At 42.5% G+C, this 26654-nt stretch overlaps 1 protein-coding gene across 1 annotated transcript; it reads left to right on the top strand.

Moving 5' to 3' along the window:
- Positions 1–493: 493 nt before the first annotated feature.
- PDILT (protein disulfide isomerase like, testis expressed) lies at positions 494–22718 on the top strand. Its single transcript, XM_054391314.1, has 10 exons — positions 494–692; positions 8481–8687; positions 11789–11922; positions 14637–14774; positions 16591–16716; positions 17665–17862; positions 19318–19438; positions 20781–20962; positions 22047–22133; positions 22713–22718. The coding sequence occupies exons 1-10, from the start codon at positions 494–496 to the stop codon at positions 22716–22718; spliced, it is 1398 nt and encodes a 465-aa protein (XP_054247289.1).
- The last annotated feature ends 3936 nt before the right edge of the window (positions 22719–26654 follow it).

The raw sequence follows: 26654 nt of genomic DNA, 5'->3' as shown, positions 1-26654 counted from the left end.
GACTTCAGCACACTCTGATTCAGCTCCACAACAAGTATCTTCCAAAGTGCAACAGACAGCTAAACATTAAGAAGAGAAGCAGCCCTCAAATCCTGTTGCAGACACGTTGCTTTTTTTGTCTGCAGCTCTGCACTGGTAACAGTGACAAGAACAGGCTGTCTAGATAAGGGCTCTATGCACTGCCTGATGCTTCTGCAGGCAAGCACTTCTCCCTGTGCTCTCTCACCTTCTCCACAGGCTTCTGATTATTTACAGAAACAGTAAATCCATTTCCCCACAGATGCTTTTTTTTCCCCAAACACTGTTAAAGATGAGGAAGTAATTAACTATATTAATCTTTCCATGGAAAGGTGCAGTCGGCTCCACTGGTGGCAAACTCCTTTTATCAACCTTATCAGCCCTTTAGTTTGGCTGAAACAACAGGAACCATTTGAGCAGCCAACCCTGCTGCTCAGTGCTCCTTTGCTTCTTTTTCTCTTAGTAACTGGACAAGATGAAGACACATCAGTTTTTCCTTCTGTCGTTACTGTTCCTCACAGGCTTCCTGGCAGCAGACAGCATAAGCCCAAATGAAACAAAACTAAAGAAAGCCAAACTTCCCAAAATAAAAAAGGAGAACAATGTCCTCTTGCTGAAAAAGAGCAACTTTGACAGAGCATTGAAGGAAACCAAGTACCTGCTGGTGAAATTCTGTGAGTATCAATTTCCACTCTCTTACCCTGACGGCTCTGCAAAGCATGACTGATGCTGGGGCACTCAGGTTTGTTGTATTATTGTTGCTTTGTGCTCAAGCAGTTCTTGTTTGTTTCATTTTGCTCCATGTATCTATTTGTAACCATAACTGCAGTAATTTATTCCTTTTTTGGGGTGCTTAAATACCAGTTTATTACATAAGACAGACACTGTGAGTGAGTTCTCACACAGGGTGCTGAGCTGACACTCTCTGCTCCCACTGCCTTATTTTGCACATATTATGCCAGCAATGCTGGGTGGGGAAAAAAAACCCTACAAAACACAAACCCCCACAAACCCAGAGAGACTTGTCTACCTCTTTCCTTTTTATCAGTGCTTTGCAGGAGGTTTTTGCCAGATGTCATCTCTCCCATGTGCGTTTGGGCTTCAGGAAATGTCTTTTTACAACATTTTGGTGTCTATAACTGCATTACGTTGACTCTTTCCCTGAAATTAGCACTTGATTAGGTGGAGGCTGGTTTGTGGTTTTTCTGTTAGGTTCAGGGGAGTGAACTACTGGGGGCTTTTGAGTAACTAACACTGTTAGAAGGTCTGGTCATCTGAACCTTACAGAAAGCAAACCATAAAAGCAAAACCAAATGATACATTCTCATGACATTACAGGTCTACAAGTTCATAAGCTGCACCATTTCCCACAGCACAAACATGGAGCTGTTACTTCCTAGCAGCTTGCTGGTAGCAGAAACTCTTCAATCTGTGTGAGGCAGCAAAAGCTTTCTCTCTGTTGCTTGGGCTTGACAACCACATCAGAAATGTTCTTTAGGACTTAATGTTTAAGATTCTTGAAAAACTTTAAGAAGTGTTGAAATTTAGCAAGATTTTACTTTTTAATTGTAGAGGGTTGAAAAGGTATTTGCCAAATTCAGTCTGCAGTTGTGAACTCTCTGAAGATGCATTACTTTGGTAATGAACATGTTTATTGGAGAAACCTTAGACAAGCTCTGTTCTCAGCTTTGTAAGAGCTGATTCAAAGCACAAAACATAAATGTCCAAGCCAAAGAAGAGTTTGTAGCCAAACTTCCTTAGCACTGGCACAGCTGATCAACAGTGAGGTACTGCCACAGACTTCAGGATTTCAACCTAATCCTGAATGGAAAGACGATGCGTGAGAAATTTCATAGACAGACAAGAGATGAAGAAAGAATTATTCACAATACAGCAGCCCAGGGTCTTGGGCAGGGAAAGGATGTGGGAGATCCAAATCAGGATTTCTTACCCCTAATTCAGAGCACAGTCTTGGACCTCTTGGATACCCCTCACAATTGCTTTTCTTCAGCAGGAATGTACAAACACACACTTCCACTGCATACTGCATCTTCCAGAAAAGGCAGCAATTCAATACTGCTCCTCAACCACACCTAGCTCCACTGATCCTCCCTGTCTTGTGGGCTGGATTGAAGTCACCATGTCTCTCTGAAGGGCTTACTGAAAAGCTCACAGACTGCCTTTCCCTCAGAAACCATAAAGCCACTTACAGTCCTTGGAGAGAGTGAGGAGCTCCACAGCCCAGATGCATTCTCTAGAAGCCAACGTTCTCAGTCTCAGCAGCTCCTTTTGGAGACCTGCCACTAAACAGCCTCTGGGGCAGTGCCTCACTGCCCTGGGGGATGGAGGAAACAGGAATCCACAATGCTGCACCAGCTGCTTCATTTGCTCTAATCACTTGCACTGCTGCAGCACAAAGAGACTAAAGATGGGGCACACAGATACCTGCAGAGAGGAGCCAGAAAGCCCTGATATTTCATGTCCTGCTTTATAAACAGGCTATCTAAATAAACAATCTGTATGAACACGGAACTACTAGAGGAACTTAAGATAGAGACAAAGCTATATCCCCCAGATCACAGGAAATCTCTGAGGCTGCCATAAACTGGCTTCAGAAATCTAGAACAAATGAAAGATCTGAGACCTTTCTCTTCTGGAAGAGAAGACTCAATTGTCTCTTAATCACTGAGACACAGTCAGAGAATGGAAAGAAATCCCATGCTTGCCAGAAAGTGCTATTTTTGTCTGATGCTGCACCAACATGGGAAAAAATCTGAGCTCCAAACTTTGCTACAAGACTTGATGATCTGTCTTATGCCTGTCTGTTATAGGAAAAACTCAACACTTTCCCTACTGCCTACCATGACCCACTTACCAGTCCCACAACGTTTATCAGGAGATGCCTTCTACCCAGCAGCTCCCAAGTTCTCTTAATGCCCTTCAGTTCCACCTTCACAGTGTCCCAGGTCTGCCTTCTTTCAGGCAAGGTTTACTATAAAAACACAGGCTGACTTTCTGCCAAGCAGTATCAGTTCACCTTTACCACTCGAGCAAAGTACACTGGGCAAGCACCCAGCCTGGAAACAAAGTAATGACTCAGAGAGCTGTCTCTCTTCCGCATTCATCCCAACAGTGCTATGCAATGACAGAGTAGCTCAATGGGCAGAATAAAGAGCAAGACACGGGAGCAAGAGGCTCCAGCTCCTCTTGGGTTTTGGGAAGACTGAGAACAATGCCTGGGAAAAATAAAAAAGCAAGCAGCACAGAGTGATGTACCTTACTCTCCCATGGAGGCAAGCCCTCCGCTCCGCCCTGCTGAGTTATGTGCCCTGTGTGCACCAGCAGCACCTCATCTCAATGTGCAACTGAAAGTGCCCCTCTGCTGCAGTCTGTGGGGGCCTCTCCATCCATGTTAAACTGATCTAAGTATCACAAAAATGCTTGTTAGCACAGGGAATACAGAGCATCTGACACCAACAGAAAGTAGATCTTGCATCAGCCTTGCCTCCATGGGAGTTAGTTTACAGTATACTTTAGCTGAACATAAGCCCCTGTGCTGACTTTCACTGCAGAATTGCTGCTATTTGAAGCAAACAACCCCCAAAACCCCAAACCAACAAAAACCACTCACACACACAAACCCCCAAAACAAACAAACAGAAAAAACCAAAAAGCCCACAACAAATCCAGTTTGTGCACTTAAACCCACAAATGCTAAAAGCAAACTGTAAGCAGTTGAAGTCAGGTTACTCTGGATTTCTCAAGGACAGCAACTGAGTGCAGTAAAGCTCATATCCTATTCAATTTCATAAAGCTTTCCAATTTTCTGTCATCAGAATGGTTTTCACAGGGCTTTCCAACTGTCCTGTATTCCTCCATGCAAGAGCAGCCCTCGGATCCCCCCCAAAGAGCATAGTGAACACCATTCTGCTTTAAGGCTTTCCCAGGCCAGAGAGGAAGAAATAGCTCACAACATGCTTCAGCCCAGGGGTAGCATATCAGCCTACACCAGCAACTGACCACACTGTGACCGAGAGGGGAAGTGTTAAATGCATCCAAGTAGATTGTTTCTACAAAACAGCAGGTATTAAACTGCATTTTCACTGACAATAGAATGGGTTTAAACACAGCAGACATCATGGGCAGAGATAAATGTGACCCTTTAGCTGGAGGCTTAATGCCTAAAGTGGCTGTGGTATCTCCATTTACGGCAATATTGGAAGCCAGATTAGTCAAACAGGTCTCAAGATTGGGTTAGACGTGGTTTAACTTGCCTTAGGCCAGACCAATGACCCCTCCAAGTCCCTTACAGCTCTGTTTCTGTAAGCCTTTAAATTGGCTAGTGGCATATTTTAGGAAACACAAAATGGGTGCAGAGCACATGCTAACACCACTTTATCCTACCTGGCAGAAGAATTCAAGAAAAGGCCAGAGCCCAGTGGGTGTCTGACTCCCCAGATCTCTGGGAATGCCCAGATCTCTGGGAATGTCCTTCCCAGTGAAAAGTTCTCAGCTCCTACTCTTGAGATCTTGAGATGTTCTCAAGAGAAAATCTCTCAAAGTACAACATTTCTGGTTCTCTTCCCACCTTTGCCATATCAATTTGGTGTGGCTTCAAGCAAAATATACTGAGAGCAAGCACCCTTCCTTTGGGGAACGTGTGTATGAGATTTGCTCTACATGACCTTTAGAGGGAGGCATTCCTACAGCAGTTCCTAAAACAAGGGAAGATGCATAAAAATATGATGTTGTTCTTCAGTGTGGGACCTTCTCCTCACAGAGACAAGGTGGTAATAGTGTCGGAGCAAAGTGGCTGCAGAAATGGTGCTAAGTGTCTCCCTCCTGCAAGCAGTGTTAAAAGATGACTGGCTGCAGTTCAGTGGTTATCGAAGAGAAAACAAAGGAGTAGAAATTTAAGAGGACAGCACACACGTGCTTTTAACTCTCCTTCTTCTGGGGCCCTTTTTAATTCTCTCCATATCTGAGCCAAAGAGCTGAGCTGTTCTCAGACACTGGCTAATTTGTCTTCAGGATCTTCTGTACCCACGATCAAGCGGTGGCAATCTGTTAAGATGCTCATTTGGAGGCTCTCAACTGTTTTGAAAAGGACACTTCACAAAGCAGCAACTACACAATGTAGGAGGGAATTCAGAGACACTGCTAAAAGACAGGTCAAAATCAATACACAGGAAAACATTTAAAATCTCAACATGCATTTTTCTCCTTGTTTTTATTTACAATACAACTGAAAACTAACACTGAAGACATTCTCCTGTTAGCACAAAGCTATTCCTCAGCTGACAGCCTTTGAAGGCTGACTTCTGTGGCACATGCTGGTTTGTACAGACATCCCACCACTCATACATTTTCCCTGGTGTCCTGGCTACCAGCTCTGTTACCTCCCATCTCTGTCTGCCCTTGCACACTGCTGCCTCTCATCTCTCCTTGAGTCTGTGATGCTGTTCCCCTCAGCAGCTGCTCCTTCACTTCAATGCCTGAAGCAATTGGTGTCAATAAAAAAAAAAAAAAGAAAGAAAAATCTCAGAGGAAGCAAAATGAAACTCATCCAAATAAAAGGAGTGATGATTTCCCTGCAACACTCAAGCAACTTGAAAAATAAAGCACCTGGGAGGCAAATTGAGAATGAGTGGAATGAAAAGGAATTGATGGAAAGCTGAAGAGGAGTCTAATCACTCAGGAAAGCAGGGGCAAGGTGCATGAAGGATGTTTCCACATGCTTTCTGGGTAGTCAAGGAAACAGATTTTACCTGTCTGATGAAGGCTTTGCACTCACTGAACTCTGGTCTCACAGTTATTAGGCTAATGGTACTTGGATTTCTCCTGGTCTCTGGGTGCAGTAATCACTTTTTCCAGCTCCATCCAGGAGCTACTAACTCTACTAACTCCCACCATCTAAGCATGCAAGTTGCATTTCTAGTTACTTGCAACTCTGCCTGTTCAGGTCATTCAGTGCTAAGAGGTCTTTCTTAAAACATGTTTGGAATTGAAATATTTCAGAGAAAAATGGGTTCTAAAATCCCCCAGACAATCTCCATACATGTCTAATATCCATAAATCTCATTATTCCCTGTATATTTAGGAAGCCTCTAACTGGCTTCAGCTTCTGTGTCCAGACTGCACCCACAATCTCTTCTGCCCCTTCCCAAGAGAGTCCTGTTCCAGTGTGCAGTGAGCATTTGGTCCATAGTCTCAGTTGTGGTAAAACAGCTGTGCAGGGAAAAGGCACAGTCTCAAAATCACCTCTGGTGTAAACCACTGCCTTGGAATCACCTAGAAGGGGCTGGATTCCTAATTGCTGGCAGGCCTTGTGCTCCTTATTCACTCTGTCCAGAGCCATACACCCTTCCTCTTGGAAAGCCTCATAACTCTGTCTATCTGTTCTGGGCTAACCCTGCCACAACGCAGTCATTGTGCAGCAGCACTCTTCAACTGCCTAGCAAATACTCCATGTTTTATTTAGAATTCCATGTATCTTTTGCAATCACTTTAAGCAGAGATATTTCACCAAGGCTCAACACAGTGTCCCTAGAAGCAGCAGCAGTATTTTTATAGGCCAGAGATGTTTTTTCTTATGTTGACAGGTCAGAATTTCTAACAGATACCACGTTTTTCTGCAGTCACCTCTAGAGCATATTGAGATACTACTTTTTTTTTTTTTTTTTTTTTTTGGTTCAAGTTGATAACACATCACAGACTTGTTGGGGAAAAGGTTTGCAAGGTTTGTTTTGGTTTTTTTATAATCTGGGAAGAGGAAATTGGAGTTAGTACAAAATCTCCTTGAAAATCTCTCTATAAAATTAAAATTAATTTTATTTTTTAAATTAATTTATTTGATGAGATTAATTTTACAAGCAATTAGGACACAATTTGCTTTGGACTGATGCCTTAAGGCTCATTCACTTAATGTCAAGAAGCACCTTCTGTTTAGCACCATGGTATCTGAGTGACCCCAGAATAGACACTGACTTTCCTTCTACTAACAAGGACCCCCTTTGGCATGTTAGCAGCTGAATCAGCTGTTCCAGTGTGGGGGCTTCTGTGAACCAAAGCCAAGATGGGTTTGTAGGTACAGAACTTGGAAGGGCCTGTAGCATTAATCTTTTTGAGGAAAAAAACATACTTCATGCTGCTTTCTATATGCCTTGCTGTAGGAGCTAGGTGGAAGAAAGTGACTGATACCAGGGATTCAGAGCAAGGTTAATGACTAATAATGCAAGAAATGTAACCCAGCACCGAGTCAGACTGGTGGGTTTACCTTTCATTTATCAGAACTCATACAGAAACATTCACTCACTTTTTGATTATGATGATGTTGGGCAATGTCTTCCCCAGGTAGGCTGTAGAGAAGTGCATCTGGCATTCTGTGAAGGAGCAAAAGACAGTTTGTAAGGTTCATGCTTTGGCACATGTGTGCATGTGTTTGTGAAGTATATACCTGAATGTAGAACATATGTAGAACATAAATATAGGAAATCAAGACTAATCTGATGTCTTTCACCTGTTCCTATTTGAAAAGCGTATTGATGAAAACTTCTCTAGGCAGACTCTAAAGAAAAACGCTTTGCTCTTTATGACAAAACAAATTTAACAAGATAGGGTATCTCAAATGTATCTTTAAAAAGTTAATTCAGTTACTTTTCAACCCCAGCTGCAAAGCTGTAAAGCTCCAGGACTTTGCCTCTTTTTAAACTTGGAATATAGAGCAGCTAATGTGTGATGAGTTCCTTTCTCTTGTCCTTTTTTTCATGTTACAGCTTGTATGCTTCACTTTTTTCTTGTTATCACTTGCAGCTCCAGGGCCCAGACTAGGGTGGCCTTTCTTCCTCCAAACACAAAAGTGCCATTCGAGCTAGAGAAGGGCTGGCACATAGCATGGCATGCAGAAATGCTTTGCCAGTCTCTGTTCTCTCCTTCCTTCCTCCTTATCTTATCTGGAAAAGTAGATTCTGCATTACATAGGCTTGCCACAGTAAACTGCTTACAAAAATAATACCTTAATCAAAGAGTCCTAACATATCTAACTCTACCCTTGACCTCCCTTGAACTCACAGTCAGTCAATCAAACTACTTTTTAATTCCATGCCATTTCTTCCCAACTGCTTACAAAAATAATACCTTATGAAAGAGTGCTAACATACCTAACTCTACTCTTGACCTCCCTTTAACTCACAGTCAGTCAATCAAACTACTTTTTAATTCCGTGCCATTTCTTCCCAACAGAAGACTGTTGCAAGCTTGCCAATTGTCCACTGTGACTAGTCCAAGGACATGTGGTGTGGTGAACAATCAGCACCAACACAAAGAAGTAAAAATAATTTCATATTAATTTCAGTCATAAACCAGCTTATTCAATCCCCCAAGCTACCAAAGACAACCACCCCCACTACAAAGCTTCATGCTGCAGCCTATGTAACTCACTTGCTTTCGGTTGACTTTTCCAGATGCTTCCTTATCTCAAGCATCTCAGAATTTGTCTGAAGAATTTGCTAAGGCTGCAGGACAGCTTAAAAAAGAAGCTCCAAGGATCCAGTTTGGCAAAATTGATGTCACTCACCAACACGATCTGAGGAAAGAATTTAACATTCGAGAGCTCCCCACTGTGAAATTCTTTGTGGATGGCAGCAGGAAGGATCCCATAGACTGCAAAGGTAAACTGTATTGCAAACTGATAAGATAATGATCCATAATGACAGGGTGTACCTATCCATTATGCTGCTGAGGAGAAAAAGAGAGATGCTCAGATAAAGAATATGCAAAATAGCCAATTGGTTTTGCCTCTGGTTTGGAATATACAATTACTGCACTAATACCAGAACTTAGACTTCAATGAATCTTCCAAGTGTGTAACTGAACACACTTCTCTATGCTTTGTTCACAGCCAAATTAATTGCTAGTGTAATTTCATCAAGCCCATCAACCCACCAAGAGGGCTGACTCCCATTTACTACAATAAACACACAAAACTGAATTCCTTCAGACAAGAGTTTGGTCCCAAACCTGCTCTGTTTGTACTTCTATAGTTCACTGCAATCCCTGCAGGTAGCATTCCTGCTGAAGCAGGCTGGAGCAATACTCTGTGCATTAAACAACACATTGTGAATTCACTAGGTTCCTTAACACAGAGGTCTACTTCCTAAGCCAAGGAAAAGAATTTTATACTTTAGCCATCAGAGGGAGCTCACATATGGTTCAGAAAAAGCATGGAATAATTTGTAATCTTTTACAGAAAGTTATTAAGCAAAGGCAACAATATTGGAACAGGACTGACTTGAGCAGTCCTGGGAAATCCAGGCTTTATTAGAGTTTTTCTTTCACTGAAAATATAGAAAAGAAAGGGGATTTTGGTTGTTTGTTTTTTTTTTTGGTTTGGTTTGGTTTGGTTTTGGGGGGCTACAATAGTGAACTTTTGCAGAGCTGGCAAAAAATTGCATGACTTGAGCAAGCATTTGTGTTAGTGTACTCTAAGCAGATGAAGTTGAGTCACAAGCACAATACAACCAGAGTTTTTCTTTCATTGAAAGTATATAAAAGAAAGGGGGGTTTGGTTGGTTTTTTTGTTTTGCTTTGGTTTGTTTTGGGGGGGCTACAATAATGAACTTTTACAGAGCTGGCAAAAAATTGCATGACTTGAGCAAGCATCTGTTAGTGTACTCTAAAAAGTTGAGTCACAAGCACAATACAACCAACAAAAAGAAGGTTGCCTCCTGAACTTGTACACAGCCAAGTGCTCTGATTTCTTCCACTGCTGAGCCTTCTGTGGCTGCTGCTGAGAGCTGATCTTCAGTATTTTTAGCAACTTGCTCCTCCTTGCTATTGAATTTCTTACCAAGCTCCCTTCAGCTAGACTTGTGCAAACAGCAGCTGCTGCACAAATACCACTGGAAGCGTGATTTGCCACACTGAACTTTTGTTAGAGGTGCTGACACAGGAAAGCAAAAGTGCCTGCCTTCAGCCTCTGATTATATCTACAGCACTGAGAAAATCTCTTTTAAACTGGAAAACCTATTTGACAGGTATGCTTGTGAGAACCAGTGAATACAGAGCATCATAACAACACACACAGGCAGCCTTCAGCAGGCAGCTGCTATTTAAGACACTTACTAGCAAGACTCAAGAAGTTAGGAACCTGGCTTCTGCTCTGCTATGTGCACAAGGAAGCATCAACCCTTCTGAGCACAGCTAGCACCAAAACCAACTTCAATTATGTTTTGTTGACTGGTAAATGCTTGTGTACAACAAGTAAAATCTCACCTGCTGCATAAGGCTTTTAAACCACTGAGGACTGGCAACTGAAAATGCACAGCAGCCACCCAGTAACTTTTCATACAGAACTTGGTGCATACTTGGTACCACAAAATAAATGGAGCACTTTGCTCGCACCAAGAAATTAACTCAATTATTTTACGGAAGAGGGGAAGTTTTGAATAGTTGTCCTGGCAATGGACACAGAATGAAAGCTGAATCTTAGGCTTTGTAAGTATCATCACTTACAACTCCAAGGCCAGAATTTAGCTTTAAGCTACACAGGCAAGCAATCCAACAGAAAGATTAAGCATGTGGAAAACATGCTGAGAGGTTACATCACTGAACATGAACTGCAAGACCTCAATTCTGCTTTTAGATAGTAGAAGTCAAGCACTGTGTGGCCACTAGATACTGCTCTGTGCTTTGCTCTGCAGGCTCCAGAGCAGGTGCCTGCCTGTTTCACCTTAAAAGAATACTCTTTTAAACTGGTTAGCAGCATGCTGCAAAATGACTTTGATAGCAGTAAAACGGTCTGACTCAATTTTGATCTTGTCATACTGATAAAATGCACAGCTCCAGGACTTGCACCTTTGATAATCCTCTTGGTACTACACCTCTTGACTCTCCCACTTCACAGCATACAGATTTTTTCATATATAATTTTCATCAACCCTTTGCTGGACACTTGCTCTGGTCCAACAAATACGTCATGCTCACAGAGATGAAAGGGCTTCTTTACAGCTGAGATTGCCAACTCCTGAGCCTCAATCTACAGCCCCAGCTCCTCTGAAAATGTAGTAACTAAAAAATGTTATTTTTTAAAGAGACTCAAGATTTCTAAAACTCCTGAAAGCTTGAAGAGAATTTACAGCAACCAGTAAAACTGGTAGCAGTAATTTGGAATACGAGAACAATCCTGAATTAAAAGACAGCTTTGTTTCTTAAGTCTAAATTAAGGACTGAAGCTGCAGCACCACAGAGGAGTTTTAACATTTCTCTGTGCCTATCAGATCCCTTCTGCAGCACTGAAGGAACAATTTTGCCACCTAATTTAATTGAACAGATAGTTCAATAAAATCTGCAATTGGTTTGAAATCATTTTGGATTGAACCTCAGGTCCATAGCTCTTTATAGCTTACTGTGATTTTGGGACACATGAAATCTTGCAGAACAGGTTCTCCACTTGTCTGAATTTCCTTATCTCTATTCTCCATATGTGATTAAGTAGTTAATTGGACATACAGCCATTTGCAGAGGTCCCAGAAAACACAGTACTCATCCACCACTGACCTTCTAGAGTCAGCAACAGTTTAAATGGTGACCAGAACCTGAAGCTGAATTTGGATGCCCCAAGCTTGCTTTGAATTAGCTTTGACATCAGTCCCAAGGAGCCCAAGTCCATTTGTATTCAGCATCCTTGTGGAACTCCACTGCTTCTCTCCTGATTGCACAGAAATTTCTGCCATTCACTTTGACAGTCATATTATCTCTTTTCCTTCCACAGGAGTCAGACAGGCCTCAGCCTTTATTACGTGGGTGAGAAGAAGAACAGGACCTAGCACTGTTTTAATCAACTCTACTGATCAGGCTGAAGCCATCATAAATGCTGATGATTTGGCAGTGATTGGCTTTTTTAAGGTAAAAAACTCTAAAAGCTGTTTTCTCTTCCAAATTTGGGATATGCTGCTTGCTATTGCCAACAACAGCCAGGAATCCAAACAATCTAGAGCTCACCTGAAACACCCAGGCCCTTGGTTTTCTCTGCATTTCTACATTTCAATTCCTTCTATCTGCTTTTCCACACTTCTAGATAAAGCAGCAGAGGCAGAGATAAGAACACCTCACACCACAGCCCTTTTCCTGAATAGCTACCCAGGCACAGAGGCTGACCTGAGAGCACGATGCTGCAGCAGTGTTTGCACAGCCCTGATCACAGGAGACTTTCCTACATCCTCAGAGAAAAGGATTCTGACAAACCATCCCAAATTTCTGTGGCTGGTGGTTAGCAGGCATAACTAGTGACCTACCTATCCTTACTTAACTCCATCCTTCTCTTTGGAGAGACTTAACTCATTTCTGGTGTGGCTACTGGAATCTCCAAATGCAAAAAAAGTTGTAATCCCCACCCAGAGTTGTATCAGCTGTAGAAATCTAGGGTTAGCTGATCATTTTTCCAGTCAAATATGGCATAAAAATCACAGCCATGAACAGCTGCAGGTTGCTCCAGTGAAGGAAAGTTCCCTTCCTCCTTGAATACTGTGTCCAGTTCTGGGCTCCTCAGTTTAAGAAGGACATTGAGATACTTGAACATGTCCAGAGAAGGGCAACAAGGCTGGTGAGAGGTCTGGAGCACAAGCCCTATGAGGAGAGGCTGAGGGAGCTGGGGGTGTTTAGCCTGGAGAAGAGGAGGCTCAGGAGAGACCTTATTGCTGTCTACAACTACCTGAAGGGAGGTTGTAGCCAGGAGGGGTTTGGTCTCTTCTCCCAGGCAACCAGCCCCAGAACAAGAGGACACAGTCTCAAGCTGCACCAGGGGAAGTTTAGGCTCCAGGTGAGGAGAAAGTTCTTCACAGAAAGAGTGATCTGCCAGTGGAATATGTTGCCCAGGGAGGTGGTGGAGTCACCATCCCTGGAGGTGTTCAAAAAAGGATTGGACGTGGCACTTGGAGCCATGGTTTAGTCAGTCATGAGGTGCTGGGTGACAGATTGGGCTTGATGATCTCTCAGGTCTTTTCCAACCTTGTTGATTCTATGATTCTATGAATCCATAAAAAAAAGCAGTAAATATTGCCTAATATATATTGGAGTGCCTTTCCTTCATCTTTCTATTTGGTGATTGAAACAGCTGCAGTGCAACCCAGAGGGGCAAGCCACAGCCCCATGAGTAGGATGCTAAGTGTGGTTCTGCCAGCTAGGAAATCTTCATGGACAGGAAATCATAAAATATTACACGGTGTAAGATCCAACTGCTGTAGGCCTTTCTTAAGCAGCTTCCTCCTAGTTTCCAGAGCAGAACAAGGTTCTAAGATTTGGGGCTGAATGATCCAGAGCAATAGTCAAACTGTGCAAAACCAATTTCAGCTCTCAAGGCACGCAGTTAGAAGTCAGTAAAATAGGAATAGTTTTTCCTGCATTTTCAATGTACCCTTGAAATCTTTAATATCTGAAATGTTCAATCAAAGATCTTCTCTACCTAAAGAGACATTTATTCTGCTATCTCTCTGCTCAGCTAAAAGCACAGTGTCTGGACTCATATCTGAACTGATAAGGTCCCAGATGTGCTGGCTGCAGTAGGTAGTCCAAATTTTATGGATGTGGAAAACAGGATTCATTACTAAAATACCTCACAGTTACAGAATTGCTGAACACATAGAGCACAATAGGACAAACTGTGAAAATGCTCAGAGTGCCCAGAATTTGGCTTTGCAGCAATCTGCTTGCAGCCCTTGATGAAGGAAGGCAGTTTTCCATTGTTAGGCCAGGCTACCCCAGTGATGATGCTGGATCGTTCCCTGAACCATGCTGATAACAGATTACTGCCTGCAGATGTGTTTGACTCCATGATTGCACTCAGGGGCTGAAATGACAGTAGAGGAGCATGAGCTAGGGCATGTCAGAAATTTAATGGCTGGAAGCCAACACAACAGTGTCCAAGTAAAGAGAGAGACCTGTATTTGGCCTTCTATTAGTCACAGATTGCTCACAAATCTGAGTGCCAGGATGTGTTGGGAGGTCTCAGCATATAAATTACTATTCATCTAGCATGAAATAATTGTCTGGTTAAATCAAATCTGGAAGTGCTGTTGCCTTTCATCATGCTTATTTACTATTAGTTTGAGGGTAGACAGCGGAGTGATTATTTGACAGATGCAGGAGTCAAGGTCTCTGCCATGAAGAGCACTCAAAGCACCCAGCACATCAGTCAGGTCCTCTTGCAAGCAGAAAGTCCTCCTCTCTAATCCATCACACCCCACCAGCTGTGCAGATGAGCTGTTGGCAGTGGAGCAGCTGTTGGCATGATCCACTCCATCTGCACAAGTCTCTGCAGAATGTTGAAACGCCAGGGGAGTGCAAGGCAGATGAGAACAGTGCAGGAAGGCCACAGAGGACCCTACACCATTCAGATTGATCCAGGCCAGCAGACTCTAGCTGGAGAAATAAATGCACCAGTGGGGTCACAGCACCCCGAGGATTTCCCCTGTTCTGAAGACCTCTTGGCAAGCTGTACCCTCTAACTCACAAGCCTTTAGGGACCTGCCTCACCTGTAGTTCTCAGTCCTATACATATCAGCAGGATGAATGACAGAGTCTTAATAAATGCTTACTAAATACACAGTCCTTTCTGTGACTAGGAACTTCACAATGGCAGTGTGGAAGTTTTCTGTGAGACAGCAAGAGATGTGCCAGAGATGCCTTTCGGAATGACTGCCAGCAAGGACGTCCATGCTGACTATGGCATCCAAAAGAACACCCTTGTTGTGTTTAAGAAGGTAAGAGTACAAAAGCCTAGCAGGCAAGGTGCAGTGACCTGCCCTGGCAGGTCTGGGCTGTGGAAAGGCAGATTGGCAATTGTTCAGGTTAAGCAATTTCCTAGCTGAAATTCAAACAGCTTAATATAACAGCTACTGCATTTACAGGCAAAAGAGACAAGCAGGAGGCAAAGAGCAACCTTTGGACAACTCATTATTTTCAATCTGTCTGCCTACATTCAGGCTCCTAGTTTATATTTAAGGATCTGGATCAAATAGCTTGATCTTCCAACCCGTGTTTTAATCAACACACACTGCCAGGTTCAGTGACTTTCACAGACACTCACCTCTTTTCCTTTGCATTGCTTTTGACCAGGAATCTTCTTTCCTTCCAATCCACAAAAGAAGTAGCCAACAATAAGAACAAAACTACAAAGGAAAAGAACCAACAAAGATTTAGGTTATGAAGTAGTCAGACCAAGGACAGTGTGTACAGATACAGCCAAAGATATTTCAGTGTGTTAAGATTACTAAGCAAATTAAAACTGTAAGTTGTACCTTGAATTTCAGCTATAATCTTGTTCTGTAATCGAGCTGTGACATTTATTTTACAACCTATCCTCAGTAACTGAAATTCCACAATAAAACAGCAAAGCTGAGAACAACTTTTAGAGTAAAGACAGTCACTTTGGTCTTATTATTGCTAAGGCAAGCAACCTCACAAACCTCACTATTTGTCTAAGGGAAAACCTGTGCATAATGAAGTGCTTGAAGATGGCAGACAGAACAAACTGGATCTAACGAGGCTAATCAAAACCTTTACCTTGGATTTGGTCACTGAATATAATCTTGAGGTATGTGTATTTCACTGTATTGACAAAAGCTATAGGAAAAAGAGAGGAAAGACAGGAGCCCATGCAGAAGGAGACCAGGAGAGTTATTCTGGTGCTTGGTGTTTGAGAATTTTGGTTGCTTGTTTGACTAGGCTAGCCCTAAACACATCTACTAACACCAGCAGAGCCCAACACTCATCTCTTGGTCTAATCCAGGCCAAAGGATGCTTTCCTCAGAGGAGAAAGGGAATGGCTGGCCAGACAGTGAACTTGCCTGAACTTGCAAACACACCTCCCTCCTGTGGAGCTCACTCCAGGGCCTGAGCTGCTTCAGCAACAATTTAGATGGGGTGAGAGGTTGGTCTGTCAGTCCTTAATTCCCTTTCAATACTTTCTACTCCCAAGCAGAAACTGGGTCTTCTGAGCCAAGAAAAGGAAGAAAGAAGCCAGCACTAATTGTTGCTAGGGCAAGTAGAAAGGTGAAGACATGGACATGCTTTCCTGGGGGACACCACAATGACTCCTGAGTGTGGGGTGGCATGAGAAGGGCATTGTTGTGCAGGGAAGGAGATGTAAGATGCTGATGCCATCCAGAACTGAAGGAAGTACCCCAACCAGACCCAGATCCTGCAGCTGCTGCAGTTGGGCCTCCCTGGGAACACCACCTTTTACTTTCACCACATCTTCAGCATTAATTCTTCAGTGTGGATTATACAGGAGGTCAGACTAGAAGTTCACAACAGGCTCTTCTGACTGTAAAAATCTATGAATAATGATGAGGTTTTCCCTGAAATGGAGAACATTCAGCAGCTGCTGATTTTTCTCACTTTATCTTCTTTAAGACAATGAAAAAAAATCCAGCAGTTTATGGAAATGATTGGGAACTGAGGACTTAAAAACTAACATTTGCAGTAGCAGAACGGAATGAAACTGATGTGCTGAGCCTCTGATTCACTGTTCTGCTTACAAAGACTGGAGCAGATGTTGAGTCTTTTGTTTCCCAGACATCTGTGAAGATTTTTGATGTCCCTGTTGAAAATCACATCCTGCTGTTCACCCCAACGAACTCGGAGGCATTCAGTGCGATCTATGAGAATTACACGGCTGCTGCTGCGGACTTCAGAGGAAAGGTTTGTAATGCTGAATCCTGCTCTGCCAACAGGAATGCCAGCAGATCAGTGGGAAAGCACTCCCTGCTTCTGGTAAAAGCACATTGCTGTCAGTCCATCTGACAAGTCTATCACACCCTCTAGAAATGTTTTCAGTTAACCATTATTTGAATTTAAAGGACACAAGCTGAAAAATTAACTCCACTTGAAAACGACACTTTGAAAGGCAAAGATCACACTATCCAACACTAACTCCAGCTGCTCCAAATAAACCTGCTCCTGATTTTACAAATGTGACTTGCTAAGGAGCAAGGTTCTAACAGTTTCTGCCACCAGCAGGAAAAGCTATGAGGGTCTCAGGGTATTGCCTGAACCAAGAGCTGGAATGAGCTACAAGAGCCAAGCAATACTGCAAGGCATCTGCATAGCCTTGCTTGCAGCACACATTTGCATGCATATGAACAGGTACAGGCAATCTGACACAGAAGTATTTCAGTTTCCCATTGTCAGTCACTGGGATGCTGCCCCTGCTCCACCTACATGAGACACTGGGGAATGGTAAGTCAGCTTGTAATAAAAGATCACATTTTAGTATTGGTAAAGACATGTGGAGCACAGGCTTTTTTAGCTCTTTTGTCCTGTTAAGATTTATTAGGAAGAGCAGTAAGTGCTTTGAGGGGTAATTTAGACATGTTACTAAAATAAGAGATAGCAAAGCACTATGAAAGGACAGAATGGAAAGCTCCATTACTTTTGGCTGCTTCAGCATTTGTTTCTAACTAGGATCAAGGCATGATAAAGCCTCCTGAGCTGCTGGTTGTTGGACTGAGACCGAAAAATGGTTCTACACAATTCCCAGTGTTTAAAATTAGCTCCTAACCCATTGTCAAGCTGCAGGGTCCATTTCTCTAAAATCACTAAAGCAAAGCTGGAAAACTCAAGCAGCTGCACGACTTTCTCTCTTATCAGATAATGTTTGTCTTGGTGAACACCAACGAGACGAGGAACGGGCGAGTGTTTGAGTATTTTCGTGTCAGGGAGGTTGATGTTCCTGCTGTGAGAATCCTAAACCTGACAAGCGATGCGAAGTACAAAATGCCTGCAGATGAGGTGACTGTGGAGAACCTGAAAGAATTTTGCCAGAGCTACCTGAATGGAAAAGCAAAGGTATGTCCACTAGCAATGAGACACCCTGTAACAGTGTGAGCTAAAATCTCCCCACACCGACAATAACCAGGCTAGCTCAGTCTGGAAGCAAATGAAAGCTGCATTTACAAGCAAATCTACAATCTGTGATGAAATGCAATGAATATGTACAAATAGACACAATTCACAACATTTACAAATATATACAATCAACAGAAAAGTACAACCAGGCTCCCTTTCATTCCCGTGAGGGGACCTCGCAAGGGGCCTCCTCCCCAGACCCCCCTGGCAGAAGGCAGAGAGTTAAGAAGCAGAGAGGTTGTTCACAGAGCTCGCCAAGGTCAGTGTGTTATCTTCAGCCAGAAGAGAAGAAGCAGCCAGACAGCCCAGCAAGGAAGCTGAGAACTCAGACTCCAACTGCCCCAACTTTGTTTTGAGTAGTGGCTCTTAAACATTTCTCTCTATCCAATGGAAGTGTTTAGAACAATCATTATTTTGCTTTCTTACACCCAATAGTGATTTATTTACATTCCTTCATCTTCTCTGCTTGAACTTTGAGAAGAAAAATTTAAAAAGACAGTTTTTAAACCATCACACACCCCTCTAACAAATGTGCAAAAGGTGTGGCTTTTAATTAGCACATTGCTGGTTGTTCCAATCAACAGTTTATGCATTTACACTTGCTCTAATTGCTGACAGAACATTCCTCTGTATTTAACAGATGAGGTGGACTACAAAGCTCTCCAGTCCCCCTATGTGAAAGTTGGATACATCATTTATGGCCCAATATTTTAATGGATTTCAGCTGATGTACTTTAGTAGTTTTAAAACTTTCTATGACTCAACATTTCCAATGCTATAATGGAGGTGTTTCACTCCTCTGGTTGGAAGGGATGCAAACAATGACTGCAATGGATTTTGTGCTTACAGAGAAGTCCAGTAAATAAAAAATAGCCAGTTTCAGAGTAGAGTTGTAGTAAGCAAGTTTAGCAGAGACAATTTTCACAACGGGGATCATTCCCAATGGTTAATGCAGTATTTGTTGTCATGATGGGGCACCATTCTCCACACACACTGAAATGTTTTGCTTATTCAGTGCTTCTGAGGGTGATTTACTTCTGTTCCCATCATGAGGGGAAAAGATGAAGTAGTCAGGCTGACAGCAGGCAGAATTTAAGAGATACAAGTAGTAGATCCTGCTTTCAATGTTGGAGGGGGACAGGATGCTGCTTCTTCACTGAGATCTGCTATTGGTGGTGAAGGCAGAGATTTAACCAGCAATGCACATTGTGCTTTGTAGCACTTTTGAGAGCCCACAGCAGGTAACCTTTTCAGTAGTCCAGCATCTAAACACTGGGCAAAAAGAACACATTAATAGTGGACATTAGGTAATGGCCCACAGGCCTGGGATTAACTGGAGCTACAGTTTCTCAGTGCTCCCTGCATTTTCACAGCAGTGTTTCTGTTTCTGCTTAGCTACATCTCCCTAGTGAAGAAATTCCAGAGGACTGGGACAAGCTGCCTGTCAAAGTGCTTGTTGGGAAGAATTTCAACAAGATTGTCTTCAATAAGACCATGACTGTGTTTGTTATGTTTTGTAAGTGTTACTGTTGTACTTAAAGGTGCTTTAACATGGTCAATTGGAAGTGAAAAACAAAAGCTCATGCTTACTGCCAATCTAATCTTTCCACTTTACAGAAGTCAAACTTAATGAATTTTTATTGTCCAATGAAAGCATTAGAGAAAAAAAAAAATTTGTCATATCTATGGAAACACCTTTGCTGACTTAAGGGATCCAGTGTCATTCAATGCATTCAAGTAAATATTTGTTAAGACCATAGCAAATCTTAGTGTTGAAAGACACAAAATGACACTGCAACATTATGTTGTACCACAGATCATTACTGTAAGGATGGGTCAGGCTGTCTTCCAAGGACAGAGGGAGAGTTAAGTGAGGTTGTCTGGTTATAATGCTCTAGGATTAAATTCCAGAGAGGAGCTGTGGCTTTGCAAATTGTAACTCCTTTTTCAACTCCTCTCTCTGCAAGCTTTCATGCTTGACTCTTCCCAGAAAGAAACCACTGCTCTATCTCTGTACCAGCCAACAGGGATTAGTTTGTGCCTTAATTATTTCAGTAGAGCAAACATGCAGCATTAACATAAATATAGAAAACTATCTTTACTCTCCTGGATGTCAGAAATTCTTAAAGGAATTACATTCCTGCAGTTCTCCTTGTGGGCTGCAGCCACTGCATTCACACAAGTCATTTTTATGTAGCAGTATCATGAACAAACTGATCTGAGAAGGAATTGAACTACATCCTCTGGAAATGAAAGGCTGGTAAAATTATGGATGTAGGGTACTCAGGAGAGTTCCCCAGCACTTTAAATTCCATCTAAACTGAGTATGAGCATTGTTCTCATGACTGAAGCACTGCAACTACATTGTATGCTCTTTGAGGGGATCTTGGGCTCTCATCAGTTTGCCTTTCTGAGTGCAGTGCTCAGAGTCAAACCACCACCATACCTCAAACTTCTCCTTTTAGTATAAATACAGTGTATGAACACAGTTAATTCTACTATGCAGAAAGCATTTAGTGCTTCTGGCAAGTAATTCCCTATAGGACTGACTTGGGTTGCATTGGTTATCTAGCACACCTCTCCAGCAAAGCCCTATGACAAGCACTGGGTTTGTTACAGTCATAGAAGTGTAAACAGAGCTAAAGCAGAACTGCTGTCAGAAGTAGGTTAGCAAATAGCTCATTATTACTACATAAAAACTTATGACATTCATGAAGGGTGAATGGTTTCAAGTAGAGACTGACCATAACTTAAATCCAAAACTCTGGTAACTGTAAGGGTTAATCAGGTCCCAGTGATGACACCAATACATGCTCCTCTGCCAGAACGGATCCTGCTACTTCTCTTCAAATTTGCAGATGCCCCTTGGTCCTCTGACTGCAGAAAGCTCCTGCCAGTCTGGGATAAGCTAGGAGAGAGGTATGAAGGTCACAAAGACATCATGATTGCGAAGATAGATGTCACAACAAACGACATCCTGACCGTCTGGTTCGATCGCTATCCCTTCTTCAGACTCTTCCCTGCTGGACAAGATTACCAGGTGAGAAGCTGTGAGGGGAAGAACGTGGAGAGACAGCTACAGACTGAGGTGTAATATAAACCCGTGTGTGTGTGTGCACCTGTGCATCTTGGTGGGAAAGGAGGCCTTTAAGCAAGAAAGCTTAGTCCTTATCTACTCAACATTGGATCCATTGCTGTCAAGACCCTGAATTAGAGGAGAAACCCTTCTATGGTCTTCTCCTGCGTGTGAGGCCTGACCAAAGCCCAAGTATCACCCTCATTTGGACCTGCAAGTCATCGCAGCCTCAGGTTCTGCTGTTTAACAACATCCAATCTGCCTGCTGGCTTCCAGCAAGAGTCTCAAATCAGAGTGAACTTCCAGATACCTCCTAATCCTTGCAGTGCCTTTTTACTTCAAATCAAGATGTACTGCCACTGAACTACCCTCTGCCACTTGTTTCTGGAGGAGGTATGACTTCAGCCTCTAAAACGCTGATACATCCTCAAGGATCAAATCCCAAAACTTTCTTCTATACACTTGTGCCAGTAATTTGACTTCATTCCAGTATCACAGCCTCAACTGGGAATAAATATTTGTTGTCAAGACCAATAATCTTTACAATATGCTATCTAAAGCATCCAACCCACCACAGTTACACGATAATAAGAAAATGCTGCTGAAAGAGGCAAAGAAAAATATTCAAGTCAAATTGCTCCATCTGCCTAGATAATCTAATTAAAAAGAAAGTATCTCTGGAGCACAAAAAAATAAATTTAATTCTAAGATACTGTTATAATTTAGACATTACTAAGCTTTTCATTTTTCTTCTAGGTCCTAAACTTAAATTAAATTCTAAGACATTTGCCCATGTCCTCATTTAATCTTTGAGGGAGATATTTTCCTCTTGGATGTGCATGCACAGCTTCTAATGAATTGAAATGCAGTCCTGCACACTCACACCCTGTTTAGTCTTTCTGCAGAAAAGCAGGAACCCATTGAATGATCATAATAAAAGCCTAGAGTTTGGTCAGTGTAAAGACCTGAAATCACCCAGCTGGTTATTTCTGCTGCTACTTCCAGCATTTTGTGGTGGAACACTTAACCTTCAAACTCTTTTCAGGAGGTGGCCTATGCTGGGGAGCATACCTTGGAGGCATTTTCTGAATTCTTAGAAGAACATGGCAAGACAAAAGCACAACCAGGAGAGAAGGTAAGCACTTGATCCAGACACTGAGCGATCTGTTGTGTTGTCTAAGGCATGTTCACACCTTGTACAGGCACACTCAGCTGGATGTAGCATAGTTACACATTATGAGCTTCAGCCACTGCTCATGTCAACGTTTGAACAGTTCTTACCAGCTCTTAGCTGACTAGCTTGGCACCATGACCACACTAGCTGCAGACACTCACCACTGCCTGGCAGGTACATGCCCACTCACATCCTTATTTTCATCACACAAAAAAACCTCTTCTTGCACTGTTCATGTTATCAACAACCACCAGCGTTAATGTAGTGACTACCGCATGGCAGAAAGGAACCTGCATCTTAGCAGGTGCAAGCAAAACTCAGCCAGGATTTTAGCTAAAAAAAAAATTTTAAAAAGCCCCAGCCAATTTAGTTTCAGCTCTAGCTGGAGGAGCTCAAATATCAATCACCCACTTCACCCTGCTTCATTCAGTGGAGCTTCTCTTCTTCATAAAGCGAGGACATGACTGAGAGCAGGTATTGTCCCCTCTCTTGGCAGCCTGGTTATGATTACAGTCTGGTTCCTCAACTCTTTTTCCTCAGCTGTAGATCCTAAGCATGAGCTGTCCCAGATGTTACTTAACCTGGGCACTTCACTGGAAAAAGACATTCTGGAAGTGAACAATGTGATCAAGCTTCATGCAGACAGCCCCAAGCAACAGGGGAAAAAACTTGACATATGAATAGAGACACTGCTTGCCCAGTGGAGGAATCTGGGGTCCATTCTGCCCAGAAGTGAAGTAGATCCAGAGTGGCAATAGTTAACACTAATGCTCTTTCTAACTAGTAGGGAAACTTTCCATGGGTGGAAATGAGTTTGAATTTCAGACTTACTTCCACCAGAGGCTTCGATTTGCTCCTGAATTCACTACTCAATTAGGTGGTTATGGATGGAGAGAGATGGCTAAACCAATAGTGGGACACAGAAGTCTGTAATGAAGGATCAGACATCCAATCTGCCCAATCATTGCATGATTCTGTTTCTCAGGTGTCTGCCTCTGTTACATGCTCCCTAGTGACGTGTTGGAAGCAGATCTGTTGAGTCCTACAGTGTTTTACATACCATGTTAGAGCTGTGTACATGCTGTCACCTCTTCTTCAAGCTTTATTTCACATTACAGAATAAGTAAGGAATAAGTAAAAAAAAGCAGTTTAGGAAACATCATTCAAAAACATGCTCTGTGTAGCAAAAGGGGTAAGTAATTGGAATTTTCTCATCTGTTCACATTCTCTGTCCTTACCTGACACCCATCAAATTTTCCCAGACGACTGCAGTATGAGGCCATCTGCAGCATGGTGCTTGATCACAGAATCACAGAAACATTCAGGTTGGAAAAGACCCTCAGGATCACCAAGTCCAACTGATAAATGTGAAGCCTCCTGCTGGATTAACTCTTCATCCTCACCCCAGGGCATTCAGAAACACACAAACAAGACACCTAAGAAGGTAGTTTCTTTTAAGATTGCCTAGGAAAGGCTGGTTTATGCCCATTATCTTACCAAACAGGGTTTGCCAAGCTCTCATTAAACTTTCACACAATGCCTTAACCAAGTTTTGCCACAAGCCAGTGTAAAGGTTTAAAAACAAAATACATTTTAACAACAGCTTCACTCTTTCTGACCTCACTAACAACCCCTCAAAGCTCCTTGGTTGAAATGAGGAAAATCTGCACTTCCTATCATCTAAAGATCTTTCTTTGGAAGTGAAAGAATTACTAGAGCAATTCTTGTGAAGATCAGTAGCTTTGCTCTTGTATTTACTTTTTTTTTTTTTTTTTTAAGGATCATCCAGGAGCAATCAGAGAGGATCTCAGCCAAAAAGAGAGTGCAGTAACACAGAAAGAAGAACTTTAATAGTACAGAGAAAGAGCAAACTTCTGAGGATTGTGGGGAATCCTTCCTGGAAGGAACTCATTAGAAGCATGAATCATCCCCAGTGAACACAGAGCTGGATCAAAAATTAAAAGAACTCTGTATCAATGTTTCATTATGTGTGAACTTTCTTCTGAATTCAGTTTGACTCATGATCAGTTGTCATGCTTTTAGGACAAGTCAATTTTTGACAGAACTGCAAATAGTGCAAACCAAAGCCTCACTCAGTGGCAAGATGGGATCCCAGATACCAGGTTGCTAGTTTTAAGCCAACCTAAGTCTCCCATTCCAGGATTGCAGTTAACAGTGTTTCCCAGCACCCTGGTTAAGATAACTTTATTTACAAATATCACACAAATGTCAATTAAAACACTGAAATATGCCAACATTATCTTATGTACAAGTGAAGAAGCCACCTCTCCCTTTGACATCAAACATGAGTTCTCTGGGACACTGCCAGAAGGGTCTTGCACAAAGCAAGCTTGATCACTGCTGCGTATTTGGTTTCATCTATCTTTCATTTTACACTGGGCTAGCAAACAGAAGCCCTCATTTGATATCCTGGGAGATGAGATTAGAAGGTAAATGAGATGAACTGAATCCCAGAGAAAGGGGAGTGCCAGCATCCTTCTCTTTGCTGTTTGCAACACGATAAAACTTGAATGGCAACTAGTGCCACCAATACATTCTGAATTGACTATTAAGCACAGAAGCTATAATCTTTTAATTAGTTTCCTCACAGAAAAATGGAGCAAGCAATGTTCATCAACACTCTGTATCTGGCAGATGGGTTTACCATTCAAACTAATGAAAAAAAATCAATTTTCACTGTGCCTACAGACTGTGTACAAGGCTCAACCCTGAAACTGGTATCTATCCTATTAGAAGGTGCAACATTACATACTCATGAAAACATGTGCCATCTCAGCAAATAACATTCTCAGGTCTATTCCAGCCACTCTCAGGTGCTGTGTCAAGACAAGGGGCCAAATGCAGATTCACATGCCGTGTCCTGATGCATGAGAGGAGCTGCAGTATAAAGCATCTGGCAAAAGCCTGTCTGAAATGCAAGTCTTCCTAGGTCAGAAATCTGCCTCACCACTAGCTGGGTTGACCCTTGACCATGGCAGGATGTGCCCTCTGTGCAAGGCAAGTGGCACTGCATGTTGTTCCAGAACACATTCCTGGAACAAGAATTTAAACTCATTGACCAGACTTAGATAACTCATCACCAACTCACTTCCCCTGTCCTGCCAGCTTCAGTCACTTAAACAAAACTCCTAACACTCTCTGCAGTGGCTCCTCAACTGTCATGAGCACCACCATAAGGCTGGTGAGACACTGGAACAGGTTGCCCAGGGAGGTGGTGGAAGCCCCATCCCTGGAATTTTTTAAGGCTAGGTTGGATGTGGATCTGGGCAACCTGATCTAGTGGCAAGTGTCCCTGCCCATGGCAGAGGGGTTGGAACTTGATGATCCTTGAGGTCCCTTCCAACCCTGACAGTTCTGCAACTCAAGCCCTCAATGTCTGAAACAGAATTACTTCCTCAAGCTCTGCCCAGGTTAAACACCACTTCTAGTTTAGTCTAAACACAATGTAAATCTGTTTACCTTTACTGAGTATATCATAACTGTGCTCAACATTCTAAAAAATATTTAAATCCATGTAAAGAAAAAAAAAAAATCCCCCAAACACCCCCCCCCAATCTTTATTAGTCAAATTTGTTCCTGTAAATGAATACCAATTATTTGAAATGCACCAATATCACTGGGGTTTAATCCTATGAAAAATCTCCCAATGCACACGAATAAGCCCTGTCAATTCAAAGACTAAGTCAAGAAATATCAATGTGCCTAGCTGCAGAGGTGGTTTAATCTGCAGTGTCAAGATGGTTTGGTTATCAATATAGAGCAGCAGATGCAGGACTCCCAGCTAGGAATCTTACTTACAAAAGAACTTGCAAGCAAAATGTGAAGCATAGCAAAAAAAAAAAAAAAAAAAAGCACCAAACCTTCCCCAAGAAATGCTGACTTGTTTTTTTACTAACTAGCAGCCTATTCTGCCTTAAAAGAGAAGCTTTGAGCACCTTGCAGATAGCAATTCATCTCATGAAGTTATTTTCTTAAATCCTGGGGCAGAAAAACGTGTTTCAAAATTGACAATCATTCATAAACACTCAAATGCACAGCAAAAATAATCAGTCCTACAGAGAAATGCAGTAATTCTTTTCATCTTTCCAACTGCTTCATCCTAGTGTAACTCCCCTGGAATTACTCTCAGCTGGTATCAGAACAACAGAAACAGAGCCACAGCACATTGAGAGAGATTGATACAAACGCACAAATGCATTGACAATGTGCTCTTGTGGCCAAGAGAGCCAATGGGATCCTGGGATGCATCAAGAAAGGTGTCCAGCAGGGCTAGGGAAGTTCTTCTACCTCTCTACTCTGCCCTGCTGAGACCACACCTGCAATACTGTGTCCAGTTTTGGGCTCCCCAGTTCAAGAGAGACAGAGACCTGCTGGAGAGAATCCAAGGGAGAGCCATGAGGATGATTAGGGGACTTGAGCATCTCCCCTTATGAGGAGAGACTTAGAGTGCTAGGGCTGAGT

This window comes from Indicator indicator, chromosome 22 (assembly GCF_027791375.1).
Source record: "Indicator indicator isolate 239-I01 chromosome 22, UM_Iind_1.1, whole genome shotgun sequence".
NCBI lineage: Eukaryota > Metazoa > Chordata > Aves > Piciformes > Indicatoridae > Indicator > Indicator indicator.
This window is presented reverse-complemented; position numbering and strand designations above follow the sequence as displayed.